We start from the raw sequence: 24281 nt of genomic DNA on the forward strand, positions 1-24281 counted from the left end.
GACTTGATCGACACCTTGGGATCGGGCAGCGGGAGCACCCATCCTTGTGAGTGTATGGGCGTCCGTGGAGGAACAGCGTGAAGGGGTGATGGGGAGAGGCCCTGCATGTGCTCTGTTTGTCTGTCTGTTCATTTACTCCTTCATGTGGGATTTTGGACTCCAGTAACATAGATGTAACGTGCCTTCCGCCAGCCAAGCCGCTTCCAAGTGCACGGCTCAGTGCCGCACGGTACACTTGCGTCATCCGGGTCCCTCTCGTTCGATGAACATTTATGGAGGACCTACTATGTGCCAGCCCCTTCACGCTGCTCCAAATCTAGTAGGAGAGATAGACAAAAAGTCAGCAACTTCAGCCCGGCATGGTCAATGCTGTGAAAGACACGGGCATAGGTGCCCTGGGAGTCCAGAAGGACCCAGACGGTGGAGGGAGGAGGCTTTCTGGAGGGCAATGTTACTTGAACTGGGGCCTGAAAGACTAAGAACGAGTTGGGACGTTGGAGTAAGGGTTGATATGGCCCCAGGAGGACCGATGAAGCAAAGTAAGGTGGCAGAGAGAAGTCCTTGAAACTCTGAGGTCACAGCAGGGCAGGGGTGGGGCTGAATCACCCCTGAGGGATCCTGCTTTGGAGGAAGCCAAGGGTGACATACTGACCGCTCTGCTCCCCATTGTCAGCACTATGTCTTTCTCCAACCCTGAGGATGCCCCCCAAGAGCTGGAGCCTGAGCCCTCAACCTCCAAGAAGAAGAAGAAGCGGCCACGGCAAGAGCCTGGCATCCAAGCCCTCACCAGGGCTGGCCACAGAGCCCTACTGGCTGGCCGGAACCACGAAGCCTTGACCAGCTTCCAAAGGGCCTTCATCCTGGCCTCTGAGGCCCCACAAACTAGGGGTACCCCTGTTCTCCAGGCCTGTGCCTTCAACCTGGGGGCCGCCTATGTGGAGACTGGGGACCCAGCCAGAGGCCTTGAGCTGCTCCTGAGAGCCCAGCCTGAAGAGAAGGCACAGGGCAGGTGTCATGGTGACCAGTGTTTCAATGTGGCTTTGGCCTACCAGGCCCTGGGCAACCTGCCTCAAGCTTTGGCCTGGTACCACAGGGCCCTGGGTCACTACCGGCCACTGGGTGACCAGGGGCAAGCCCAGGCAAAGATGGGAGCCTGCTACCAGGCTCTGGGACAGCCTGAGCTAGCAGCCCACTGTCTGCAGGAGGCAAGCCGGGCCTACGCCCAAGCAGGGCAGCCCCAGGCTGCAGCCCTGGCCTCGGGGGCTGCGGCGGGCTGTATGCTGAAGAGCGGGCGGCACGGGGTGGCTGAGGTGCTGCAGGTGCTGGAGGAGAGCCGGAGGCTTGCGGAGAGGAGCCCTGAGCGGGGACTGCTGGGTGAGGCCTTTGGGCAAAGGCGGCATGGGGTCTGGGGACATTCAGACCAGGTGATGCTCTGAGAGCTGGGGTGCAGGCAGAGGCTCCTCTGAGGGCCGGGGAAAGGGATGGAGGACCCTGGGAGAGTGGGACAGGGGCCGTACCCATGCAGCTTCAGCAGCATCTGACCTGGCTCCTGGTGACCCTGCCCATGCCCTCCAGGGCAGCTCTATAATGACCTCGGCCTGAGCTACTCCCAGCTCCAGCTGTTCCCGCTAGCAGCAGAGGCCTTCCTGCGGGCCCTGCCCCTGTGCCGGGGGCCAGGAGAGGATGCCACGGTGCTGAGAAACCTTGGGATGGCCCACAGTGCCCTCGGCAACTATCAGGAAGCCCGGGACTTTTACCAGAAGGCCGCTGACCTGCACGGTGGGTACCAGGGCCTGGGGAATGGGATAGGGATCAGAGGGGCTCCAGCTGGGGCACAATGCTGAAGAGTGGACAGACCTTCAGGACGGGGTATAGGGCCGGGAAGCCCAGAACCGGGGGTGAGGGCTGGGGGTGCAGGAGATGGGGTAGGCAGACAGAACAGGGGGGTGAGGGTTCAGAGGCGAGGCCTGGGGCTGGGAAGGTGGCAGTGGGCAGCGGAAAGAGCCCCTGCTAGGAGACAGGCCTCCTCCAACTGAATGGTTGTGTGACATTCAGTGAGTGGTTCCGGGTTTCTGAGCTTCAGTTTCCACACGGGTAAGAAGGGAGCTGGTGACACCTGCCTGGCCGGCCTTTGTCGCATGTCTCCAACTAGCGGGGGGCGGGGGGGATGCATTCAGGCCAAAACTCAGGCCTGTGGAGAGGCTGGCTATTGAGAGCGCCTGGAGGTGTGCTGGGGCTGAGCGCCAGGACTCCTGGGAGCCTGCCCCTGGTTGCTGGGGGACGCCTCCGCAGCCAAGGTCCCCTCTTAGGATGGGGCTGGCTCTGTTGTCAGGCTCTGTGGGGCAGCGGCGGGAGCAGGGACGGAGCTTTGGCAGCCTGGCATTCGCACTGAGCCAGCTGGGGGACCACAGAGCAGCCCGAGACAACTACCTGCACGCCCTACAGGCTGCCCGGGACACCGGTGAGGGCTTAGCAGGTGCCCTGGCAAGGGGCCAGGCCAAGGGTCCTGGGGGCTAGCGGCGAGACCTCTGGACGGGAGGGTCAGTGGTGCGGGCACCCATGAGAGGACCTCCCGGGCTCTCTTCCCCAGGGGACACGAAGGGGCAGTGGCAGGCCTGCGAGGGGCTGGGGGCTGCGGCGGCCAGACTGGGGCAGCACGACCAGGCCTTACGGTACTATAAGGAAGCGCTGGCCCGGAGTCAGGTGAGATGGGCCACCCCAGGACCAAACTCTTCCTGCTACGCCTCCAGGAAGCCTCGTCTGTTGACCAGCCTGCCTTCTGTCTTCTCCTTGCCATCCATCCACTCACCAAACATGCATCGGGCACATCGTGTGCTAGGTCCCAGGACACTGTTGTGAGGAAGAGCTCGTCTCTTCACGGTTCCGGGCAGGTGGTAGCAGGATCCTGGCAAAGGCGCGGGGATGGGGTAGAAGAGAGGGGAATACAAAGCCCCCTTCCCTCCTGCCTGTCCAGTTTCTTGCTTCCCCAATCCCCAGAGGACCGCATAGCCCAGATCTCCCCCATTCCCCCATTATCCACCCTCTCCCCAGAAGGAGCCAGACTCTGTGCGGGACCGGCTGGTGGCCAAGCTGGCAGACGCCATGAGGACCCACTTGGCCCAGGCTGGGCTTGTCCCGATGTACACCCTGGTGAGGTGACCCCTGAGACGGGGAGCTGGGGGTGGGGAGAGGTGACCCAGAGAAGGAGGTGGTAGCAAGCAGAGCTGACCCCCTAGGGATGCTGCACTGGAGCCTGCGTAGGGGACACAGATCATTCTTCCAAGGACACCGGGGCGGGGGGGGGGCATTCTGGCATGTCTCCCAGTGCTAGGCTGTGCCGGCTCTTTGCCTGAGTGGTAACCAGCCTAACAGTGAGCACAGGGATGCAGTCAAGGGTGGGGAGCCCTACTCAGAGGGGACAGAAACCAAGTTCTTGGCTGCAGTTCTCCAAAAGGCCACAGGGTGGGGGCAGTGCTCCAGGGAGGGTCCTCTCCCTGGCTGCCTTGTCTGGGGACTTTCTCTGTGTGTCTCCACTGCCCCCTCCCTCTCTGGCTCCCCCCAACCCTCTGTCTGCCTCCCAGCCTCTCAGCTGGTCCATGTGCCTCACACTCTGAGAGACCCTCAGGCAACCAACCTCCCACCCAGGAATTAAAATTATACTTAAATATTTATTCTATTTATTTAGTGGGGTTTATGTCTTCTCTTAAAGACCAGGACACTGTACTTATAATTTGCGAGCAAAATTAAATTAGTCTGGTCCAGGCAGAGGACTGGTGGCCATCACCTTGCTGGGACTTTGCCCCTGGAGGCGCCAGGCAGGGTGGGGTGGAGGCCAGGCTCTGGCCAGGCCTGATAGTCAGGAGCCTGATTCTAACTCGAGAGTCACTAACAGAGACCTCACCACGGATTTCCACTCTCAGATGGGTGGCACGCCCCAGTCTGACTGTAGCACGTCTGTGTCTCTGTGGGGCCATAGCGTGTGCAGAGAACATACACTCGTGGATACACCCCTAGCTGGTTTCCTTTGCTCCCCACCATTCCCAGACTTCGGCGCCAGGGAGGCCCCAGGCTCAAGGTGGGGCGGCTGGGCACCCAGCCCAGGCAGGAAGGGGTGGAGCAGAAGTGCCGTACAGGTGAGTGGAGCAGGGCTGGGGCTCCAGGGTTGGGCGCACTGAAGGTGCACAGCTGCCAGGTGGGGGGGTGGGGGTGGGGCTGGGGCCTGCAGCCACCCCAGGGAGGAGAGGGTGGCCCGGAGCCGCCGCTCTCCCCCTTGCTCCCCGCCCCTCCAGGTCTTCGGGTGGGTGGAAAGAAGAGTGCATGGAGGGCCAGGAGGAGAGAGAGGACCAGCCGCTGGCATCTTGGGCACAGAGACTGGAGTGTGAGTGGGAGCAGACTGTCCCCAATGGTGCATCTCCTCCCTGAAAATGGGAGCGCTCTCCCAGCCCCTTCCCTTCCCAGATGCCCCTGCCCCAGTCTGCCACTGAGGCTGCCCAGCCCTCTCCCCTGTCCCGTTCGCGTCTCAAGACCCTGGCCAGTTTCCCCAAACCCTTCGGCAGTCCCCTCTTCTCCTGGCTTGCGTGGCTTCGCTAGCCTCTAGAACTTTGCGTCATAGAGCACCAAGTTCTACTGAAAGCCTGCTACATGCCAGGTACCGGTGCTATCTTGCCCCAGCTGTTCACCAGCTTCTCCTGAGGCTTCAGCCTCTGGGGCCAGAGCTCCCGGCTACTTGCTTTTCCGACTGGAATCCTGTTCTGTTTGTAGTGTGTTTGCCTCCAGAAAGCAGTGAGTTGTAGTCGAACGCCCGTCCTGTACGAGTGTAGGCTTTGGTGCACCCTCTGTGTCCGTGACCGGTGCACGCATCCCGGCACCCACCACCCTCGGTCTTCTCCCAAAGCTTTCTCCTTCCACCATGTGGTTCTTGGTGCAGAGAGGCCTGTGATGGATGTGCCTGTCCCTCTCCATCTAGGTCCAGGACCCGGGGCCCACCTCCTGCTTGGAGGCCAAGGCTCTCTCCGAATGCAGCAGCCTGGCATTCTGGTACCCAATGGCCCCCAAGCCAATAGGTGAGTCCCTGGGGGAGAGGAGGAGGCCTGGAGAATGGATACAAGGAGTAAGAGAGGATGTGGCTTTGGATGGCTTTAACGGAACGTGATCACCACCATTCAGACTGGGGGAAGATGTGGTCCAGTGCTTGGGGGTCTAGTGCTTGGAGCCTCTCTGTCTTTGGCCTTGAGCAATCTGAACAGCGCTCACCTGGGGCGTCCCCCGTCTCCTGAACAGCCTGACTGGAGGCCTCCCAGAGACGGAAAATCCTGCTGAACGAACAGGGTCCAGGGTGGGGGCATGCGCTCAAGCCTCCCCCTCCTGCCCTGGGGCCCAGCAGCCAAGGTGAGGGCCAGGGACGGCCACAGGAACTACAGCCAGAGCAGACTGCCCTCTGTTCTCTCCCTAGCCACCCCAAGGGCAAGCCCCTCCCTGCCTCCCGCAGGTCGTCCATCTGGCCCAGGGGAACCCCCAGCAGGAACCCTCAGAGGAGACCCATGGAGTCTGGCTTCTGTGTGATCATGTGACCCCACTCCGCTGGCCCTGAATGTGGCCTCTGTGTGACCCCCCCCACCAACACACAAACGTTAGGGGTTTCTGCGACTAAGCCAGTTCCCTGTTGCTCAGTGCCCTACAGACACATAATGGAACACCACCGACAAGTGGGTCAGCTGGACGGGGCCTTTGCAGTCTGGGCACTGAGGTGTACAGTTTGCTCCTTGTTGGGAGTTTTGGACTCAATGGGCAAAAGCAAAAGGGAAAATGAACAGTGAATTTCCCCTTTTTCCTTCTGGATCCAGCCCTCATGATTGCTAAGGCCCTTGCCAGTTCTAAAAGCTGTGACATCTTGGTCAGGAGGCTTTGCAGTCATGGACTGTCTCCAGACCTCCACCTTCTCGAAGGGGAAATGGGCATCTAAACTACAGAGGACACATCTTAACCCCCTGATGGATTCTACCGCAAGTCCCAGGTTGGGGAGGCAGCCCCTCGAGCCTGTAGGATGCTGCTGCCTGCGGCCACATTTTGTAAGGGGTACTGACCACTCGGTGCACACCACATAGTGCTCTGAGTGCTTCCCGAGTGTTTTCTCCTGCAGTCCTTGCAGCAGATGACCCCCTTTCACAGACGCTGGAAACGAGTGCGTCCTCTCTGGCCACGCAACTAGTAAGTGGGGAAGCCGGGATTCGAACCCGGGCAGTGAGCACCTTCCAGAATGCCGTGCCGTTCTGCTCCCCCACTGATGCTAAGGAGTTGATTGTGTTGGTACCAAATGTGCTTGTGCCGGGTGTATGTGTTCTTGTAATTCGTGATTTAATTAAATATTACATAAATTGATGAACTAAGTGTGAAAACAAGCACTGTTTGTATGAAAACAAAGTTGAATCCTTGGAAGTCTCGATTAAGGTGAGTCAATTCAAAACCATTTAAATAGATGTGAGCAAGATAATTATCACATTTTGGGGCAAAACAGTAAAAATCTAGATGGATTTTGCACTCGGACTGCTTCAAATGCGCCATTAACTGTTCCACGTCAAGGAAGCAAACTGGAAATCGCAGGTGGCCCGTGCCGAGGTCCACGAGGAAGGACGGAGAGCTCCAGTCATGGGCTCAAAGAGAGACCCTGGCCCCACTTCGACAGATGGCAAATGAATGCGTTTAAGTTGAAATAAGATAACCCATAGAAGAGGGCTTGTACTACACTGAGAACTACTTTGATGAAGGAACAAAAGGCAAGCTGAGGACAAAGCAGAAACTGACACCACGCAACCCCCCCCCCCATGGGATGTAGGTGACATTCCTCAGGCACTCCTGGTTGCCCTAAAGGAAAAAGAAGTACTTAACCTATAGAGACCACAATCCTGCAAGATTTCAATCTCCCGCAGTTTACAAATGTCCTGGTGGCGATCTACATGAACAAAGCATTTCTTTTCTTTTCTTTTTTTTTTTTTAAAGATTTTATTTATGTGACAGAGAGACAGCCAGCGAGAGAGGGAACACAGCAGGGGAGTGGGAGAGGAAGAAGCAGGCTCCCAGCGGAGGAGCCTGATGTGAGGCTCGATCCTGGAATGCCGGGATCACGCCCTGAGCCGAAGGCAGACGCTTAACGACTGCGCTACCCAGGCGCCGGGAACAAAGCATTTCTATCAATAACCTAGCTTCCAGAAGGAAATGTAGATACAATTAAATGTCCTTATAATCTGCAGCCTCCAGGAAGTTCCCAACGATCCTCATGTTAATGCCTTACTAGAGGGGGAAACAACCTAAACTTGACAAAGGCCAGGCCTCCAGTATCCTGTGAGTCTTTAACATCTAAAAGTATTTTCTCAACCTCGCTTTTCCTTACCTCCCCCAACCCCATAGTGTATTATCAGCCACCCCTCACAACCCGGGGCAGCAGCTCTTTCTGCCCAGGGGTCCTGTCCCCGTGCTCTAAGAAACCACCCTTTTGCACCAAGGACGCCTCCAGAATTCTTTCTTGGTCATCGGCTCCGGACTCCACCCCAGTGAACCTCACTGATATCCCACAACCTCATCATACTTCGTGAGAATTTGAGGATTCATTAAAATACCCGAAGAGGCCCTAGTCTGTGCCGAGCCCAGAACTAGCGGCTGGGGACACAGCTGCTCCCCTTCCTTATCATCTGGTCAGGCATTCAAGAGGTTTGACCGGGATGCAGGTTCCCTAACCAAGGCCAATGGAGCCCTGCCTTTAAACAGAGACAACTCTGTTCCTCTCTCATGAAAGCAGACCCGTTCACGGAGCTCAGGGAATCCGCAGGGCGCTCTGCAGTCCTCAACACGGGATTCCCACACCCTGGTCTAAAATGGCTGCCCGGCCACGGCAGGGCGCCTTCCCTCCAGCGGGGAAGGGGGAAAGAGGAAGTGCAGGAAAACGAGCCTTTTTACCAAAGGGAGGAGCTGGCAGTTTTACGTCATCCCTGCTCAGACCTCATTGGTCGGCATGTAGTCACATGTACAAGCCTAGCTGCTGCAAGGGAGAGTGGGAAATGTAGTGTTTGGCTTGGGCAGCCACTCGGCCACATACAACTCAGGGGTTCTGTTGCCAAAGGAAGAGAAGAGAATGGATTTTGAGGGACAGGTAGCAGCACCTGCCACCGGGGAATATTGCCACAGGGTCAGGCCAACTCCATATCAACCGTCACCGGCTCTACCGTTTAATAGCTGTATAATCTTTGGAAAATTACTTGACTTCTCTGTGCTATAAGGAGAGGATAAAACTACATCATAGAACTGACAGGATGAAATATGTAAGCATCTGGCACTCAGCAGGGGCTCGATCCCTATGCCCTTCCTACATTGGTTTTAAAGGCATTTCCCAAAGAAAACTCTGGAAGTCTGAAAGGCAGCAATAAGATGGAGGAAGTCTTCAGCTCCACCTTCCTGGGGACAGCCCTCCGGTGGTTGTCTTATAAATTCTGGGGGCATGTGGTGGGGTATGTGTGTGTCACTGTTTTATTGTCACATCTCGTCAGGATGAAGTCAGCAGTGACGGCACTTTACCTATTTCCGCACTTGCAGAGAGCAGTGCCTTACAGAATAATGCTTTCAAGTACAGACGCTAGCTCAAGCTGCTTGGACCCTAGCTCCGAGGACGGCTATCCCTATGCGTGTCAGTCAACATCTTGGAGCCTTTGTTTCCTCATCTGTAAAACGGTAATAATAACAGCGTTGCCACAATGATAAAATGAGCTGATTCATGTTAGCACGTGGCACATGCTCAAAAAAACATGCTTCAGGGGCACCTGGGTGGCTCATTCCTTAGGTGTCTGCCTTCAGCTCAGGACCGAGCCCCCTGTGGGGCTCCCTGCTCAGCGGGGAGGCTACTTCTCTGTCTCCCACTCCCCCTGCTTGTGTTCCCTCTCTTGCTGTCAAATGAATAGATAAAATCTTACTGCCCCCCCCCAAAAAAACATGCTTCGCATTGTGTTTTAGAAATGAATCTTCAGGGGGCTGGATGGCTCAGTCAGAAGAGCGTATAACTCTTGATCTCAGGGTTGTGAGTTCAAGCCCCATGTTGGGTGTAGAGATTACTTAAATAAATAAAAGTTTAAAAAAATGAATCTTCAAAATATCCTATTTAATGTTCTTTAACAGGCCTGTAGGGAGTCTTGACTAATAAATATACACAAGTAGAACTACCTAGGGGTACCTGGCTGGCTCAGTCCAAAGAGCCTGTGACTCTTGGTCTCGGGGTTGTGAGTTCAAGCCCTACACTGACTATAGAGATTATGTAAAGTAAAATCTTAAAAAAAAAAAATAAAAGTAATCTCTACAGCCACAGTGGGGCTCAAACTCATGACCTGGAGTTCACCAGCTGCGTGCTCCTCCCACTGAGCCAGCCAGGCGCCCCACCATGGGTATTATCTTGATAAAGGGGGGTAAATATTACATATGATCAGGGAAATGCAACACGCTATCCTGGTAAGCAGAGGTAGGTAGAGGCAGCTAAGGTACTTGGGACAGGGGTCCTAAATTACGCTGTCGACAGCAGCCCAGCCGGCCTTGGGGTTAACTTACTTCAAGCTTCTGCGCTCCTTGCTTGCTGCCCTAAGTCCCTTGGTCTGTAGCAGAACACCTCCTTTCCCTGAGGAGTGAAGGACCAGACTCTCCCAAGACTAGGCCTGCTCAGGGTCATGTGCGCAAACGATTAACTGCCTGAGCACCAGCTTCTCTGGCACGGAGCCCCCACATTTCTTGCGCCCCCCCCTCAAAACGGTCCAGCCTCGCCCAGATCGAAGATGGCTTTGCGGTGTTCGTCCACCCTGTTCCCAGGTCGCCCGCTTCCTGAATAAAGCCACCCCTCCTTTCCCACCCGCGCTTGTCCCTCTAGTATGGACGGGGCAGCGGGAGCCGCCCAGCCTGAGAGGGGAACCGCCGGCTGCGTAAACCAGGCCGCGAGCTCCGGTCACCGCGCGTGGCTCGCGGGCGCCGGGCCGGCTTTGCAAGCGCTGGCACCCGTGAAGCTCGTGCTCGCAGGACGCTGAGACCAGGGGTGCCCCCGTCCACTTAGCCGGGAAGCGCAAGGGCAGGAACCCGGGGCACCCCCCCGGAGCGCTGAGCGATTACTACCCAAGCGGCCGGCGGCGAGGCCCCCCGCCCCCTGGAACGTGCGGCCCAGCGTCCGCACGCTCGCGAAGGGGCGGGGCAAGCCCGCGGCCCCGCCTTCGGGGGGCGGGGCGGGCGCCGCACATGCGCGGGGCGAGCTCCATGTCCGCGTTGCGGGCGCTGCTGGGGCTCGGGGTGCTCGCCGCTGGCTCGCACCTGCGGCGCGTCCCGGGCCAGGCCGGCGCCTGCCGCGCGGGGCCCGCGTGGTGGGGGACGTGGCGGCCGCACGCGGGCGGCCCCGGGGAACCGGCAGGCATGGCGAGCCCGGCGGTGAAGTACCTGAGGTAGGCGAGGCTGGGGCGGGCTCGCTCGGGGGCGGGAGCTGGGACGGGCCGCGCGCAGGGCGCCGGGACTGAGGCTGTGGGTGTCCGCAGCCAGGAGGAGGCCCAGGCGGTGGACGAGGAGCTGTTTAACGAGTACCAGTTCAGCGTCGACCAACTAATGGAGCTGGCTGGGCTGAGCTGCGCCACAGCCATTGCCAAGGTCAGTGGCCTGGGCACAGCCGAGTGGCGGGGACAGCGGGCCAGGGTGGCCCCGGGACGCCCAGAGCCCCTCTGACGGCCCTCTGACCCCGCCTCCAGGCCTATCCCCCCACGTCCATGTCCCGGAGCCCCCCCGCGGTCCTGGTCATCTGTGGGCCCGGGAATAACGGAGGAGACGGCCTGGTCTGTGCGCGGCACCTCAAACTCTTCGTGAGTATGTGGGCGAGGGCCAGGGCGGCGGGGCTCCTGGGATCCGGGCTTGGACGACCCCTCTCCTGTCCTCTAGGGCTACCAGCCAACCATTTATTATCCCAAAAGACCGAACAAGCCACTCTTCACCGCACTGGTGACCCAGTGTCAGAAAATGGACATCCCTTTCCTTGGTGAAATGCCCCCAGAGGTAAGTGACTCCAGTGGGGTGCCTTCCTCCTCCCCAACCACCGCCTGTGTCCTGCTCTTTCTCCTGTCCCCAGGGTGAGCTCACTTCCTGATCTTCCTCTCTGGAGGGTGGACTCTTTGCAGTGGGGCGGGGCGGGGAGGAGGTGCCTGAACTGTGCTGAGTAGGGGGAGCCCTTGCCAGAAGCCATGCTCCATCAGTGCTGCCCCGCCGCACAGCCCTTCAGGCCCAGGGTCACTCCTTTCTCCCCGAGGTCAGGACCTGTCCTGCAAGCAGTAAACACTATCCACTCTTTTCAGAGACTTTAGTGACTGCCTCTTCCTAAACCATTTCTGCAGGGACAGGGACAGGGACTGAAGGATGGGAAATGAGATTTAAGTTTAACGCATTCTACAGACGAAGAGACTAGGACGGTACAGAGAAGTCAGGTGGCTTGTCCTGACTCCCAGCCTCAGGCGGTCCCACACGGTGCTTCCCCAGTGGCAAGCAGGCACTCAGAACAGATGTGTCTGGACTCAGTCTGGCCTAAGTCAGTGACCAACTTGCATGGAAGTCTAGGCCCCAGGATGCCACCTGAATGAGATGAAATGATGCTTGTGCCTCTGCGAGTGGTGTGTGCAAAGGATACCCTTCTCCCGTTGAGGGCCTTCTATGCAGCTGCTGGCTCTGAAGTGCTTTTTCCTTTCTGCCCCACCACAGCCCATGCTGATCGACGAACTCTATGAGCTGGTTGTGGATGCCATCTTTGGCTTCAGCTTCAAAGGTGATGTTCGGGAGCCGTTCCGCAGCATCCTGAGTGTCCTGAATGGGCTCACCGTGCCCATTGCAAGCATCGACATTCCCTCAGGTGCCGGGTCCAAGGAAGTTGGCTGGGGCGGNTGGGCAGGGGGAGGGGGGGGGAGTTGGAGCTGGGACCCTGCCCTGTCTTGAGACAGGTACCTAGCAGTCCTTGTTCTTGACCCAAGGCTCAGACCAAGCTTAAAAGTTGAGTCTAGAGAAGCAGAACACAGCTTTATGGATTCCACAAAAGAGCCAGGGAGCAGAGTTCAGGACCTCCCTTACATGTTGGATCCAAGAGACCAAAGCCCAGGAGGACACAGGGGTTCAAGGATGCAAGTTCCTCAGGCGGGGACATAGAGGGCCTCCCAGTCCTTCAGGACTAGGGTAGGACAGGGCATGGAAGAGGAATAGACATCTTCCTCTCTTCCTGAACACCACCCTCTTTTCAGGATGGGATGTGGAGAAGGGAAACTCTGGAGGGCTCCAGCCAGACTTGCTCATCTCCCTGACAGCACCCAAAAAATCTGCCACCCAGTTCGCCGGCCGCTACCACTACCTGGGAGGTCGTTTTGTGCCACCTGCCCTGGAAAAGAAGTACCAGCTGAATCTGCCACCCTACCCCGACACTGAGTGTGTCTACCGTCTGCAGTGAGGGAAGATGCGTGGCCATTCTCCCCAATAAAGACTTAGTGCCCCTCTCCAGAGCTGTGGAGTCTGGGAGCTTTCCTGGCAATGGTTGTTCACAGGTGGCAGGAGCCACAGAGCCGCAGGGCAGATCCAGCACCACTTCTCCAGGGGAACAGGACGGGCAAGGGAGGCGGCTGTGGCATTTAGGGGCACAGACTTTCGGTTTGTGAAAATGGACTTCAGACACTGAAAAAAGCCTCCCAAGTGAAGTTCTCGGAGCTTTCCCCTTCCACTCAGCAGTGTAGCAAGACTATGGAAGCTTAACAGAAGGAATTTCTTTGGAGGCATCCAAGAAAATTCTAATTTGTATTCAGGATGTTCCCAGGCTGGGAGGCCGCATCTGCAGCTGTGTCCCTCCAGAGGGCATGTGCACGCCCCTTCCCACAGCCCCAGCGCTCTACATCCCCCCGCTGCCTGGCTCCCACAGGCACCTGAGCCCTCGGTCGCTGGGTTAGAAGCTGCCAAGGACACTCCACACCCAACTCTGACCAGCTGGAATTCAGGGGTCAGCTTCCTCCTTGGGAGGGGCTCCTCACTGAGAGGGTGCAGGAGACCCATCGACTTAGGTCTGAGGCTTCAACTCCTCAAAAGGGGTGCGTGGAGCCCGACCTTCAGGCTCTCTTCTTCTGTTTCTTCTTTCTTGCTCTCTGGTCAGGGCTGACTCCAGCTCTTTCCCGCTGCCTCCTCTTTGCCTTGCTGCTTGAGCTGGCCTGCGCCCTGCTCTCTGCCTCCCTAGTCCTGCCGCCTTCCTCATCCCCGTCATCCCTTACATCCTCCTCCTCCTGAGGCCATGGTCTTTTCTTCTTGCTTCTGCTTCTCCTGTCAGCATGCGCTCCACTTGCTGCTTCCCCAGCCCCACCGTCTACAGCAGCCCCCTCCACTGATTCCTCTGTGTTCAGGTCCCCCTCCTCCGGCTGCCGCCGCCTCTTGCGTCTGTGGCATGACTCCGTGCGTGCCCCACTCTGCACCTGCTCTGTCCCGGCACTGGCCGCAGCCTCCTGGCCTCCTGCCCCTCCGTCTGGGCCCCCCGTCTCCTCTGCATGGTGCCGCCTTTTCTTCCTCTTCCTGCGGGGCTGATCAGCTTGCTCCCTGCTCTCCCACTCTCCCGATCCACTCGTTCCTGCAGACTCTCCATCCACATTCCCGACAGCTGCTCCCTGCTGCTCCTCTGCCACTGTTTGTGACTTCTGTCTCTTCTTCTTCCTGCTTTTCCCACTGGCCTGGCCAGCGTCTTCCGGCCACTCCTCTTCTGCACTCCCAGCGGCTCCTGCAGCCTCACTCTCTCTCTGCTTCCTTTTCTTTTTCTTTTTTTCGGGGGGCTTGCTCTCAGAGTGCAGTTGAGGGGTCCCAGGGTCCTGGCCTTTGAGACGAGCCAGGAAGGCCTGCTCCTGGGCCTCCAATCGAGCAAGCTTAGCCTTCATCGTGATCCCAAGTCGAGCAGCCCTGAAACAGACGGGACCCAGGTCAGAGGAGGTAAAGGGAAAACAGGTCTAGTCCTTGCAGTTTCAGGCAACAACAGCAGGGGAGGTGGGCAGGGGGATCCCTCCCCTGGGGTGAGAAGCGTACAAAGGGGCACAGAACATCCTCAAGGGCTTGTGATGGGGAGGAAAGAAAGGACCCCCAAGGAGTGAACCACTACTTACTTGTGTGCTGTGCGCCCCTCACAGGCTTGGAGCAGCATCTCATCGGTCAGACTGTTGGGGGGAGATCAGGTTTCACAAATAGCTCCTGCAAAGGCCTGACCTCTCCTGCCCTCTAAAACATCCCTTCAGCACGTTCAGGACCTGGCACTCTCCAGGTGCGAGGGAAGCACAGATTAGTACAACACGGCCCCAGTCAGGCCTGACACTTGGTCCTTTCTCTTAAGATTCAAAGGCCTCTCCTCCCACATGCCCACAGCACTAAAATGAGGTCTCACATCTTTGGAGGCTTGGGCCCCTGGTTGTCGTCATCACTGTGGCTCTCCAAGTCCTTGTCTGGCTTCTCCCCACCCGAGGTCAGTGTGGCCATCTAGAAGGAGCAATCATGGGGGCGAACAAAGCCCACTGAACACCACTGTCAACCCCTTTCCTCCCGGAACCCCCCAGAAATTGGTAGCCACAGGCACAAATTTGCCAGCCCCCGACACAGTTCCCCGCAGACCCACAGAGAGATGGGCCTCTGTGTATCTCCAGCTGGGCACGGGGGGAGCCACCAGTGGGCAGTACAAGAAGGGAGGGGGGAGTGCTCCGGGTCATCAGGTCCTCCTTGTATCCCCCGTGGTCATCCCATGGTGCTTCTCACCACCCTCCCCGACACCGACCCGCAGTGTTTGTATTTAAGCAGACTGAGAAGCTACTCTGGGCCAGTGGGCTGGGATACAGAGTGGGACTGGAACAACCGGTCACCCCAGATGGAATCTACACGTGGGGCAGAGGCTCACAGAACACAGGCAATCGCAAAGTGTTGCCTGCACTGGAGGAGGGATACTGATCTGACTTCAGGGTTTGGGGACGTTTTGGGAACGCAGTGAGCTCTGGAAGACCACCAAAAGTGGGCAGGGAAAGGGGGAAAGGCAGCAGAATACTGCAGGCGTGAGTGGGGAGAGAACATGCAAAAACCTGCAGGTGAAAGAAGGTGGTACCTTCCAAACAGTCCGATCCCATCTGGTTTAAAGTGTAGAGGCCCTGAGCAGGGTGAGTGCAGGACAAAGCCTCACGGCCCTGTGAGCCAATCTGACACATCGGGACGGTCAGCCTCGGTCAGGGACGAGCCAGAGCCCCAGTGAAATGTGTTAGAGAGCTCTCTGGCCGCTGTGGCGGTGAACTGAGTGGGCTGGGGAGTGAGACGGGGCAGGAGGCTGTGAACAAAATCCGGCAGGAGAGGACAATGGCCACAGGGATGGGGAGAAATGGGAAAGGCTTGCTACAGAACATGGAGAGCCCTTAGCACGCAACAGATGGTCCCTGGATGTGAGCTCCCTTCTACTTATGCTAGAGAGTGCGAGTCTGAAGACCAGGATTCTAGTCCTGTCTGCAAGCCACTTTTCCCTGCTTGGGGCCACAACCACGAAACAGAGGATGGGTCAGATAATCTGTCCGGTTTCCTCTGGATTCTAAGTCCTTTGCACTGGACCTCCCCTCCTGCCCTGCTCTGGCAACACCTGCCCGTGCCCCACCACCCGCTCCCTATCCCCACACCCACGGGACCTATTCTGGCCGAGGGTCTGGGCAGTCCAAGCAAGCGAGAGCAAAGCTGCCCACAGGATCTGACAATGTTAGGATGGTTCTAGACTATGTAAGGACGGGTAAGGCATGTGAAGCAACTGTTCTGGCCCTGGGGGAGGCCAGGGAAGGAGAAAGATGGACTCTCCCACCCCTGGCCCCTAATACCTTCACAAACTTCTGATACAGCATGTTGGGCTTGGGATGGTGACGACGGGTGGTCTCCTTAGAAAGATGCTTTATCCGTACTCCATCCTGTGGGGAGGTACCAGTGAGTGGGAGACATGGCGTGCCCCTCACCCTCACACATCCCAGGCCCTCATGGTCCACACACCCATCGATTAGCACCCCATACCTGCCCAGTTTCCACAACCAAGCTGGCCGCAGTCTTGTTGAAGAGCTCATTCCACCAGTGGTCTGTGAACTCCTTGGCAGGGTCATGTCCCACCTGTCAGAGGAAGAAGTATGAACTCCGAGGACCTGTCCCTGCCCTGTCCCCGGAGTCTCCTTCTCCATCCACATGGACCTCCCTCAGCCTGCCCAGTCTTACCCCGTGAGTGTCCTGCTTCAATGTCACCCTGAGGGCCTGGGTAATGCCATTCTCCTTCCGGCCCAGGCCTTTGCCTGCAGGACAGTGAGTTACTTGGTTTATTCTGCCGCCTGTCCCAAGCCCTCACAGGCACCAACACACGCCACTCCTTGCCATGCCACACACCGAGGGTTGGGTCTACACCATCCCCGGGGACGCCCTCCAGTCCCCTTTCCATGCGGTGTCACTGCCTTTGAGTCCAAGCTGTCTCCTTCATGATTCTCTCAGAACATAGGTCGTGACCCTTCCTCCCTCCCCCAGTCCTCCCAACCACTATTTCTCATGACCCACTGTCAAATTTCTTCCACTCATCCATTTTCTGGAAAACTAAGAAATTTTCTTCTGCAAATTTCCCTTTATTTTATTTTTTAAAGATTTTATTTATTTATTTGACAGAGAGAGAGAGACAGTCAGTGAGAGAGGGAACATAAGCAGGGAGAGTGGGAGAGGAAGAAGCAGGCTCCCAGCGGAGCAGGGAGCGCGATGCGGGGGCTCGATCCCAGGATCCTGGGATCATGACCTGAGCCAAAGGCAGACGCTTAATGACTGAGCCACCCAGGTGCCCCTGCAAATTTCCCTTTAAACTGGCTTTTCTGGCTTGTGTTCCCTCTCTCGCTGGCTGTCTCTCTCTGTCAAATAAATAAATCAAATCTTAACTAACTAACTAAATAAAATGAACTGGCTTTTCCTCCTCCAGCTGAATGGACTACATACAGGTAGCCCAGGATGACACTGCTCCCCTGGACACAAGGTGGGCAGGGAGCTGGGGGGACATGGAAGCCCCCCCTCCCCGGGATGACCTTGAGTCCATCCATGCTTTAGCAGCTGCTCCTCAGCAAACTTCATCCCACGACTCTTGACCTCTGGGGTGAGGCTCATGGTGAGAGAAGAGTCCCAATCCTCAGGCCCTCACCAGAGAAGAAGACGCCGTCATCATCCCTTTAAGAGAAAAGGAGAAAGTGCCCAAATCATCCATCAGATCCAACCTGACTGCTCTCATAAAATTCTTTTCTGAACCTGAGGCAGAGACAGAGGAAGGAGGCCTGGTCTTTCGGTGGAGGGGGAAGGGTCCTCTGACCACAGAGGTCATCAGCAGGTCCAAAGGTCAAGGAGGACTGGTGTTACTACACCTAAATTTACAGACAGCTCACCACATGATTATTTCATTTAATTCTCCCAGCTCAGGAGAAGTTCCTGAACGTTCCATTCGGAAAATATTATTATCCCTCCTTTACAAATGAGGAAACAGGACTTGCTCTGGGTCACACAGCTAATATGTGTAAGAACTCAACAAGACGGCTTGTCTGCAGAACCCCGCTCTTTACCACCACATGGTAACAGCTCCCGCGATGCAATGCCTCGCAAAAACAGAGCGATAACCGGGTTTTTTTTTTTTTTAAAGATTTTATTTATACGACAGAGATAGAGACAGCCAGCAAGGAGGGAACACAAGCAGGGGGAGTGGGAGAGGAAGAAGCAGGCTCATAGCAGAGGAGCCTGACGTGGGGCTCGATCCCACAACACCGGGATCACGCCCTGAGCCGAAGGCAGACGCTTAACCGCTGTGCCACCCAGGCGCCCCGATAACCGGGTTTTTAACCGAGTTATGAGAATACTCGACGGAGCCCAGGTCTCACACCCACACTCCAGCACTCTGTCCTCTGAGGTGTGGGAGCTCAGCACCTCTTCCCCGTTGCTGCTCTTCAGTCTTGTTGGTACATCCCTTTTGAAACTGTCCTGCTTAGGAAGGGCACCCTTACTGAGCATTTTATGCATAACAGGTTGATCACACACATTGTTGTACTGTCTTATTTAATTCTGATCGTCCTGTGGACAGCTATTATCTTTAATTTACAAACAAAGAAAACAAAGCCTGGGTCACATAGCTAATAAGAGACGGAACTGGAATACAAGCCCAGGCTGCCTGCCTCCCAAGTGGCCTCTTTGTATCACATCATTTCCTATTTGCATTTCTTTATAGTCACGCAGGTGCTCCTCCCTTTGGAGCCCAGAATAGAATCATCCAACTTATACTCAATCTGCCTCTGAAATGGCTAAGCTGCCTTATCACACAAGACACACAAAACTAAGACCACCACTGCTGACTTAACTCACTAAAGTTAACTGTATTAAGATAATTTCTTATAGGGGCCTGGGTGGCTCACTCGGTTAAGCGTCTGCCTTCCGCTCACGTCACGATAGTAGATCTGAGCTCAGGGATTGAGGGCTCCCTGCTCAGCAGGGAGTCTGCTTCTCCCTTTGCCCCTCACGTGGCTCATGTTCTTTCTCTCTCTCTCCCCCTCTCTCTGTCTCTCTCTCAAATAAATAAATAAAACTTAAAAAAAAAAGATAATCTATTACAGGGATTGCAGACTCTTTTTAAAGATTAATGGCACTACTGGAGTGACCCTACGCCTCCCAAAGTGACAACTCTTCATGGTAAAACTTGCATTTGTGTTTAAGAAGGCCCAGTAAATATGCTATTAAAAAATCAGACACATCACGAAGTCACCCCTCCTACAAATATATGTGTAGACTTAGGAATGATGACCGGTCTGGTTAGGTATGAAGAACAGCAAATTCAGGATGACTTACATTACTGTTCACACTTCTACTGTGAAGGACGATTACCCCAAAACCTGATACCTTGAGAGTCCCGAGAGAAAAGAACTGAGTGAAGAAATGGCTCTATCTTGCTTCTTGAATTTGGAAGAAAAGTAAAATTCAAACACTGGGGCCTTCAAAAGACCACCTCAAAACCTGGCCTCCTCCCGGAAGTTATCTCTGATGTATCAGTCCCCAGATTTTAATAACAACAATAACGTCTAACACTAAGTCATTTTCTCGATGCCAGCCCGCTAATTGCTTTACACAGACCATCTTATTTCATCCTCCCAACAATCCTATGAGAAAGTGTTATTACCGACATTTGCAAACAAAGAAATCGCAGAGTTTATTCCTTGCCCAAATCCAACAGCTGGCAAGAGGACTCAGGATGGCAGGCATCCCAGAACGGGTGTGTGTGTGTGTGTTTTAAGATTTTATTTATTTATTTGACAGAGAGAGACACAGCCAGCGAGAGAGGGAACACAGGCAGGGGGAGTGGGAGAGGAAGAAGCAGGCTCCCAGCAGAGGAGCCTGACGTGGAGCTCTATCCCAGAACGCTGGGATCACGCCCTGAGCCGAAGACAGACGCTTAAGGACTGAGCCACCCAGGCGCCCCCAGAACAGGTGTTCTTAGTTACCTTTCGGCCTCTTACAGCTTTTTGTGCTTCCCGACCTAATGTTCACCATCGCAGTCGTTCGAAACTACACGCCCTGGAACTGACAGTCGGGCTTTCTTCTCCAACCCCACGCACTTACTGCAGGAATGAGAATGCGCTCAGTCGATATGACACGGGTGCTTTCACCGACTGACAATGGTAACTGTGCACAAAAGCAAAAAAGCCCCAGGCTGTGCGCCGCAGTCTCGTGAAGGCTGCGAGCGCGTTTTCTGGAACCAGCTCCTCTCCGGTCAACCTGAGCTTTCTAATGTTAAAGCGTACCGGACCACTCTTCTGACAGCGGTTCCAAAGGGCCAGTACCCTGCCTCGGGCCTCTTTCCTCATGAGATCTAAATGCCAGCCCTCCTGCCGCAGTTCCAGGGTAAAGCCACTGTCCTGCTCCTGCCTTCACTCCTGAGCCCGGCCTCCGACTGCCACCGTCCTGGGGGCGGTAGCCGCTTACCGTCACCGCTGGGCCCTCTCCGCGTGAACACGTGCATTCTTCGGCCTGCGCGCCGCCATCTTCCCGGAAGTTTCGGATCGGTCCCTCTAGGCTGCCAACACCATAGAGGCGCACGCGGACCCGGAAGTGCATGTAGGGGGAGGCTGTCTTGCCTGCACTGTGGTCGCGGAAACTCGCCCGCGCGCTCTTGTTTCCGGGGATTCGGGGGTGTTCTGCTTCCAGCCGTCCTGCAGCCGCCGGGCGGCCGAGGGACTCGTCCTGAACAGCTTTGGCTGCGACGCTGCGCTAGTCCCAGACCCAGAGATGGGGAAGGAAGCTCCCGGCAGCGCTTAGGGGCGGCCTGAGCTGGGCGTGGGGGCGGCGAGGAAGGAGCCCCTCGGGGGTGGTTTGCGGGGATGAATACTCAGCCGGGGGACAGTCGTTTGGTGGTTTCAGTAGGTTCACCAAACACTGTGCGGGCACCTGTCGCGTGGAACCTTTGATGCGAAGATGCGGAAGACTCGCGCCCGCGGGGAGCACCTGCTCTGGCCGGGTCCGCAGAGGCGCTGTGTGGGGCTGGAGGGGTGGGGGGGCACGGAGCTGGACGCGGATCTGGCGCGGGGCTGGGGACCTTGCACTTGCCTGGTAAGTGTGAGGCTCTTTGAGCAAACTTGGCTAACTGCAGAGAAAGAGAAGTTGCACGTGCCCCATCCACACAAACTGTGCCTAGGCCTCTCCGAGCCACCCGAGAACTAAAACCTGAACACCCCCCACCCACCTCCCTGTCTCAGTATTTACGGTAACTCAAGCGCGCACCTCCCCCAGGAACCGCAAAGAGAGAAACCAGCATTTCCCGGTAAAGCTTTGTCACATTGTTCAGCTTATCACACTCATTCATCAAATTTTTACCGTAAAATTAACTTTACTTTTATTTATTAACTTATTTACTTTTAGGGAGGGGGTAAGGTCAGAGGGAGAGAGAGAATCCCAAGCCGGTTCCTCGCCCAGCGCCTGCAGCCTGGGGCTCCATCTCCCCATCCTGAGATCATGACCTGAGCCCACATCAAGAGTCTGAGGTTTAACCAATAGAGCCACCCAGGCGCCCCTAACTTTACTTCTACAATATGCTACATGGGGACACAGGTTTAAACAATGGATCTTGCTTAGTGGAATCTAGCGGTATCGGCCATGTGGGATGCTTGGAAGGTACTCCTCAGAGGCTGCTTCAATAGGGGAACGTTCTGTGAATGGGAGTCCCATCTGAGCCCTTTTCCCATTCCGCCACTGACTGTGAGACTTTGAACAAGTCACTTCTCAAGAGCACCCTTTCCCTGATCTGGAAAATTGGACTAGTTGGATCATTTTTTTACAAACTTGGCCTTATTGTGGTAGTTCGGGCTGCTGAGGGAATTCCACAGACCTGGCTTCAGTCTCCACCATGTACCCCTCCATCACTTCTGTCCCCTCCACCTATCCAATGTCATGTATCATGTTGTGGTCATGGCAGACTTCTGAAAGCTCGGGAATGAGGCAAACTCAGGGGTGCTTTCCAGCTCACAATTTGTGTGTGACACACTTTGCAGGCCTCACCACAAGCCTAGTGGACACAATCTTCTGACTCAAGGTTCCTAATCTGGCCTGGGGTCGTGAGCTCCTTGTTCTGCCTGAATCATTCATTCCAGAAGCATTTATTAAGGGTCTGCTGTAGACTAAGGGCTCGAGGTATAAAAATGTCCAGCCCTTGTCCTGTTGGGTCTCACAGTCTTGTGGGGATATAACAAGTTACCAAGCATTTATGGCACTGAGAGCTCTGGCCAGTTTAGGCCACAGTGCTGGGGCTCCGGTGCAGGGCCCCTGGGAGGAACTTTCTGAAGGAGTACCCCTTAAGGGTGCAGGCCTGGCCCTGGGGATTGTGTGGGATTGCAAGAGAAATGGGCCTCAAGGAGTTCCAAGTTGTTTGGGTCTCACGCCTCCTTACAAGGGTGGGAATGAAGGCCATTAGGATGGAACAGCATACATGACCACGTTCATGATCTGGTATGCAGACGGCAAGATGCATAGAGATACTTACTGCAGTAATAGTTAAAAATGGAAAAATTGTAAAGAACCTAAATATCCCGCAACAGGAGAATGACTAAATCAGTGTAACTGTACAATGGACTAATATGTAGCCTTAAAAAAGGATGTTGAAGAAGGACTTTTAATAACTCCTATGTTAAAAATCCACACGTAATAACATAAATTATAAATACAGCATAGGGTAAAACACGTAAGAATTTAATAAACTATAACAAAAGAAGTGTAAGACTTGTGCATGAAAACTGCAAAATGACACTGAAATTAAGAAAGATCTCAATCAATGGAAAGATGCCTGTGTTCATGGATGGGAAGACTTAACTGATGTTTTGGGTCACAGTACTCTCCAACTTGGTCTCCAGATTCCATACAGTCTCCATCACAATCCCAGCTGGCTTTTTTTTTTGCATAAATTGACAAGCCAATCCTAAAATTCATACGGAAATTTAAGTGGCCCAGAATATACAAAATAATCTCAAGAAAGAACAAAATTGAAAGACTAACGCTTCACTCTTTCAAAATTTACTACAAAGCTACAGTAATCAAGAGAGTGGTTCTGGCACAGGATAGATACATAGATCAATGGAATAGAATTCAGAGTCCAGAAATAAACCCATACATTAATGGGCACTTAATTTGCAACAAGAGTCCAGGACAGTTCAGTGGGGAGAGAATACTCTTTTCAACAAATGGTGCTGGGGGCCGCTTGGGTGGCTTAGTCTAACCCTTTGCCTTCAGCTCAGGGCGTGATCCCAGAGTTCTGGGATCAAGCCCCACATCAGGCTCCTTGCTGGGAGCCTGCTTCTTCCTCTCCCACTCCCCCTGCCTGTGTTCCCTCTCTCGCTGGCTATCTCTCTCTGTCGAATAAATAAATAAAATCTTAAAAAAAAAAAAAAAAAAAGGAACCAGAAACGAAGGCCACATACATGCCATGTCCAGAAAAGGCAAGTCCATAGACACAGGTCAGTTTGGGAGGGGGTGATGGGGAGTGGCTGATACGGGTACAGGGCTTCTTCTTGGGTTGATGAATTTTTTGGAATTAGTGGTGGTGGTTAAATTTGGGGATATCCTAAAAATGACTGAATTGTACTTTAAAAGAGTAAATTTTATGATAGGTGAATTCTATCTTTAAAAAATGCATCAGCACACTAGAACAAGGGAAGAACACTGACTTGTATGCAGTGATTCCCAGGTGAAGGAATTGCAGGTAAGTGTTTCCTCTTTGTACCTTTTCCCTTAGTTAAAAAAAAAAAATTAAAATCTATTTATTTGGGGAGAGCGAGAAAACACGAACGAGGAGGGGCGGAGGGAAAGGGAGAGAGAATCTCAAGCAGACTCCGCACTGAGCAGCACTGAGCACGGAGCCCCAAGCCGGCTGCATCCCAGGACCCTGGGATCATGAACTGCGGGAAACCGGACGCTTAACCGCATGAGCTGCCCAGGCGCCCTAAGCTTTTCTGCAATTAGCATATATTATTTTATCAGGGAAAAGAGTGTAAAACAGTAAATGGGTACAAGTCAGAGTTAGTGCTGAGGAACTTGGGTGGAAAAGAGAAGAAACGTCACCTGCCGCAGGAGACGTGCGGAAGGAAGTAAATGTGGCCCTGGCATCACCGGCTCCGGTTCCTTTCTGCCTTCCTGGGGCGGCATGAAGTGCGCCAGGTACCCGGTTCACTGTCGTGCTGGGTTTAAATCCCGGCGCCGCGTTCCCACAATCACAGCGCCGGCAAGGCCTGTGGCCGGGAACTGTCCCCTCCCCTTCCCGCGCTCCTCGCCCCGCGCCTCTTCTCGGGTCTGTTTTTCTGCGGGTGAAACGTGAGGCTGAGCCACAGAAACTAGTCTGTGGTCGCACCTACGACGAGCGGCTTTCAAAAGCCTGTGTCACGAGCACTGGTCGCTCCGTGTAGAGAAGAAGGCGCCTGCGCGCAGACTGTTCCGAGACCCGGGCCACTTCCCAGGGCTCCGCCTCGGCCGCCGCTCCTTTTCCTGCTACGTTGACCCCACGGTAATAGTACAACCCTCTGTGCGCGGTGGTTAGAACCGCGGCTTACGGTTTAAAATCTCATCCTCACAAACCCTCCTGCGTGATCGTCACCGAGATCCCGCGTCCTATGCAGTTGTCCCTACTCGGAGAGGCGTTCGCGGGGGGCCAGACGGCGCACAACGGGGGGGGGGGGGGGGGGGGGGGGGGG

At 55.3% G+C, this 24281-nt stretch overlaps 3 protein-coding genes and 1 long non-coding RNA gene across 7 annotated transcripts in view; 3 read left to right on the plus strand and 1 right to left on the minus strand.

The window, feature by feature from the left end:
* The first annotated feature begins 677 nt into the window (after positions 1 to 677).
* On the plus strand, positions 678 to 5570 carry TTC24 (tetratricopeptide repeat domain 24). Its single transcript, XM_040634473.1, has 9 exons — positions 678 to 1374; positions 1576 to 1779; positions 2333 to 2461; positions 2591 to 2703; positions 3052 to 3150; positions 4045 to 4133; positions 4290 to 4378; positions 4967 to 5063; positions 5489 to 5570. The coding sequence occupies exons 1-9, from the start codon at positions 678 to 680 to the stop codon at positions 5568 to 5570; spliced, it is 1599 nt and encodes a 532-aa protein (XP_040490407.1).
* A 4700-nt stretch (positions 5571 to 10270) lies between these two features.
* Positions 10271 to 12533, plus strand: NAXE (NAD(P)HX epimerase). Its single transcript, XM_040635815.1, has 6 exons — positions 10271 to 10454; positions 10545 to 10653; positions 10752 to 10862; positions 10939 to 11052; positions 11749 to 11896; positions 12279 to 12533. Exons 1-6 carry the CDS (start codon positions 10273 to 10275, stop codon positions 12479 to 12481), a joined length of 867 nt encoding a protein of 288 aa, XP_040491749.1. The 5' UTR covers positions 10271 to 10272; the 3' UTR covers positions 12482 to 12533.
* Positions 12534 to 12808: 275 nt separating this feature from the next.
* GPATCH4 (G-patch domain containing 4) lies at positions 12809 to 20161 on the minus strand. 4 transcript variants are annotated; one of them, XM_008696548.2, is made up of 9 exons: positions 20035 to 20120; positions 19554 to 19670; positions 17109 to 17247; positions 16270 to 16343; positions 16075 to 16167; positions 15888 to 15974; positions 14435 to 14526; positions 14160 to 14210; positions 12809 to 13959 (listed from the first exon to the last, which is right to left on the minus strand). In XM_008696548.2, exons 3-9 carry the CDS (start codon positions 17185 to 17187, stop codon positions 13128 to 13130), a joined length of 1308 nt encoding a protein of 435 aa, XP_008694770.1. In that variant the 5' UTR covers positions 17188 to 17247; positions 19554 to 19670; positions 20035 to 20120; the 3' UTR covers positions 12809 to 13127. The 4 variants fall into 4 exon arrangements, with proteins under 4 accessions (XP_008694770.1, XP_008694772.1, XP_040491747.1 ...); XM_008696550.2 differs by lacking the exon at positions 19554 to 19670 and having other exon boundaries at positions 20035 to 20161; XM_040635813.1 differs by lacking the exon at positions 16270 to 16343.
* A 2804-nt stretch (positions 20162 to 22965) lies between these two features.
* Positions 22966 to 24281, plus strand: part of LOC121103932 — a 2188-nt gene continuing 872 nt past the window's right edge. Inside the window, exon 1 of the long non-coding RNA XR_005836220.1 lies at positions 22966 to 24094. This is a non-coding gene — a long non-coding RNA (uncharacterized LOC121103932). The remainder of the gene's footprint in view (positions 24095 to 24281) is intronic.

Source organism: Ursus maritimus, unplaced genomic scaffold (genome assembly GCF_017311325.1).
Source record: "Ursus maritimus isolate PB19 unplaced genomic scaffold, ASM1731132v1 scaffold_2, whole genome shotgun sequence".
Taxonomy (NCBI): Eukaryota; Metazoa; Chordata; class Mammalia; order Carnivora; family Ursidae; genus Ursus; species Ursus maritimus.

What these genes read in the sequence shown, in the direction of transcription:
- TTC24 (XM_040634473.1), top strand. Translation starts at nt 678, where the DNA reads ATGTCTTTCTCCAACCCTGAGGATGCCCCCCAAGAGCTGGAGCCTGAG. An exon ending in ACAGGCTGCCCGGGACACCG is followed by an intron (nt 2,462 to 2,590) that starts GTGAGGGCTTAG and finishes TCTCTTCCCCAG; the next exon opens with GGGACACGAAGGGGCAGTGG. An exon ending in TTGGGCACAGAGACTGGAGT is followed by an intron (nt 4,379 to 4,966) that starts GTGAGTGGGAGC and finishes CTCTCCATCTAG; the next exon opens with GTCCAGGACCCGGGGCCCAC.
- NAXE (XM_040635815.1), top strand. Translation starts at nt 10,273, where the DNA reads ATGTCCGCGTTGCGGGCGCTGCTGGGGCTCGGGGTGCTCGCCGCTGGC. An exon ending in CCGGCGGTGAAGTACCTGAG is followed by an intron (nt 10,455 to 10,544) that starts GTAGGCGAGGCT and finishes GGGTGTCCGCAG; the next exon opens with CCAGGAGGAGGCCCAGGCGG. An exon ending in CGCGGCACCTCAAACTCTTC is followed by an intron (nt 10,863 to 10,938) that starts GTGAGTATGTGG and finishes CCTGTCCTCTAG; the next exon opens with GGCTACCAGCCAACCATTTA.
- GPATCH4 (XM_008696550.2), bottom strand. Translation starts at nt 17,187, where the DNA reads ATGAGCCTCACCCCAGAGGTCAAGAGTCGTGGGATGAAGTTTGCTGAG. An exon ending in TGGTTGTGGAAACTGGGCAG is followed by an intron (nt 15,975 to 16,074) that starts GTATGGGGTGCT and finishes ACCTCCCCACAG; the next exon opens with GATGGAGTACGGATAAAGCA. An exon ending in GGGCCCAAGCCTCCAAAGAT is followed by an intron (nt 14,211 to 14,434) that starts GTGAGACCTCAT and finishes TCCCCCCAACAG; the next exon opens with TCTGACCGATGAGATGCTGC.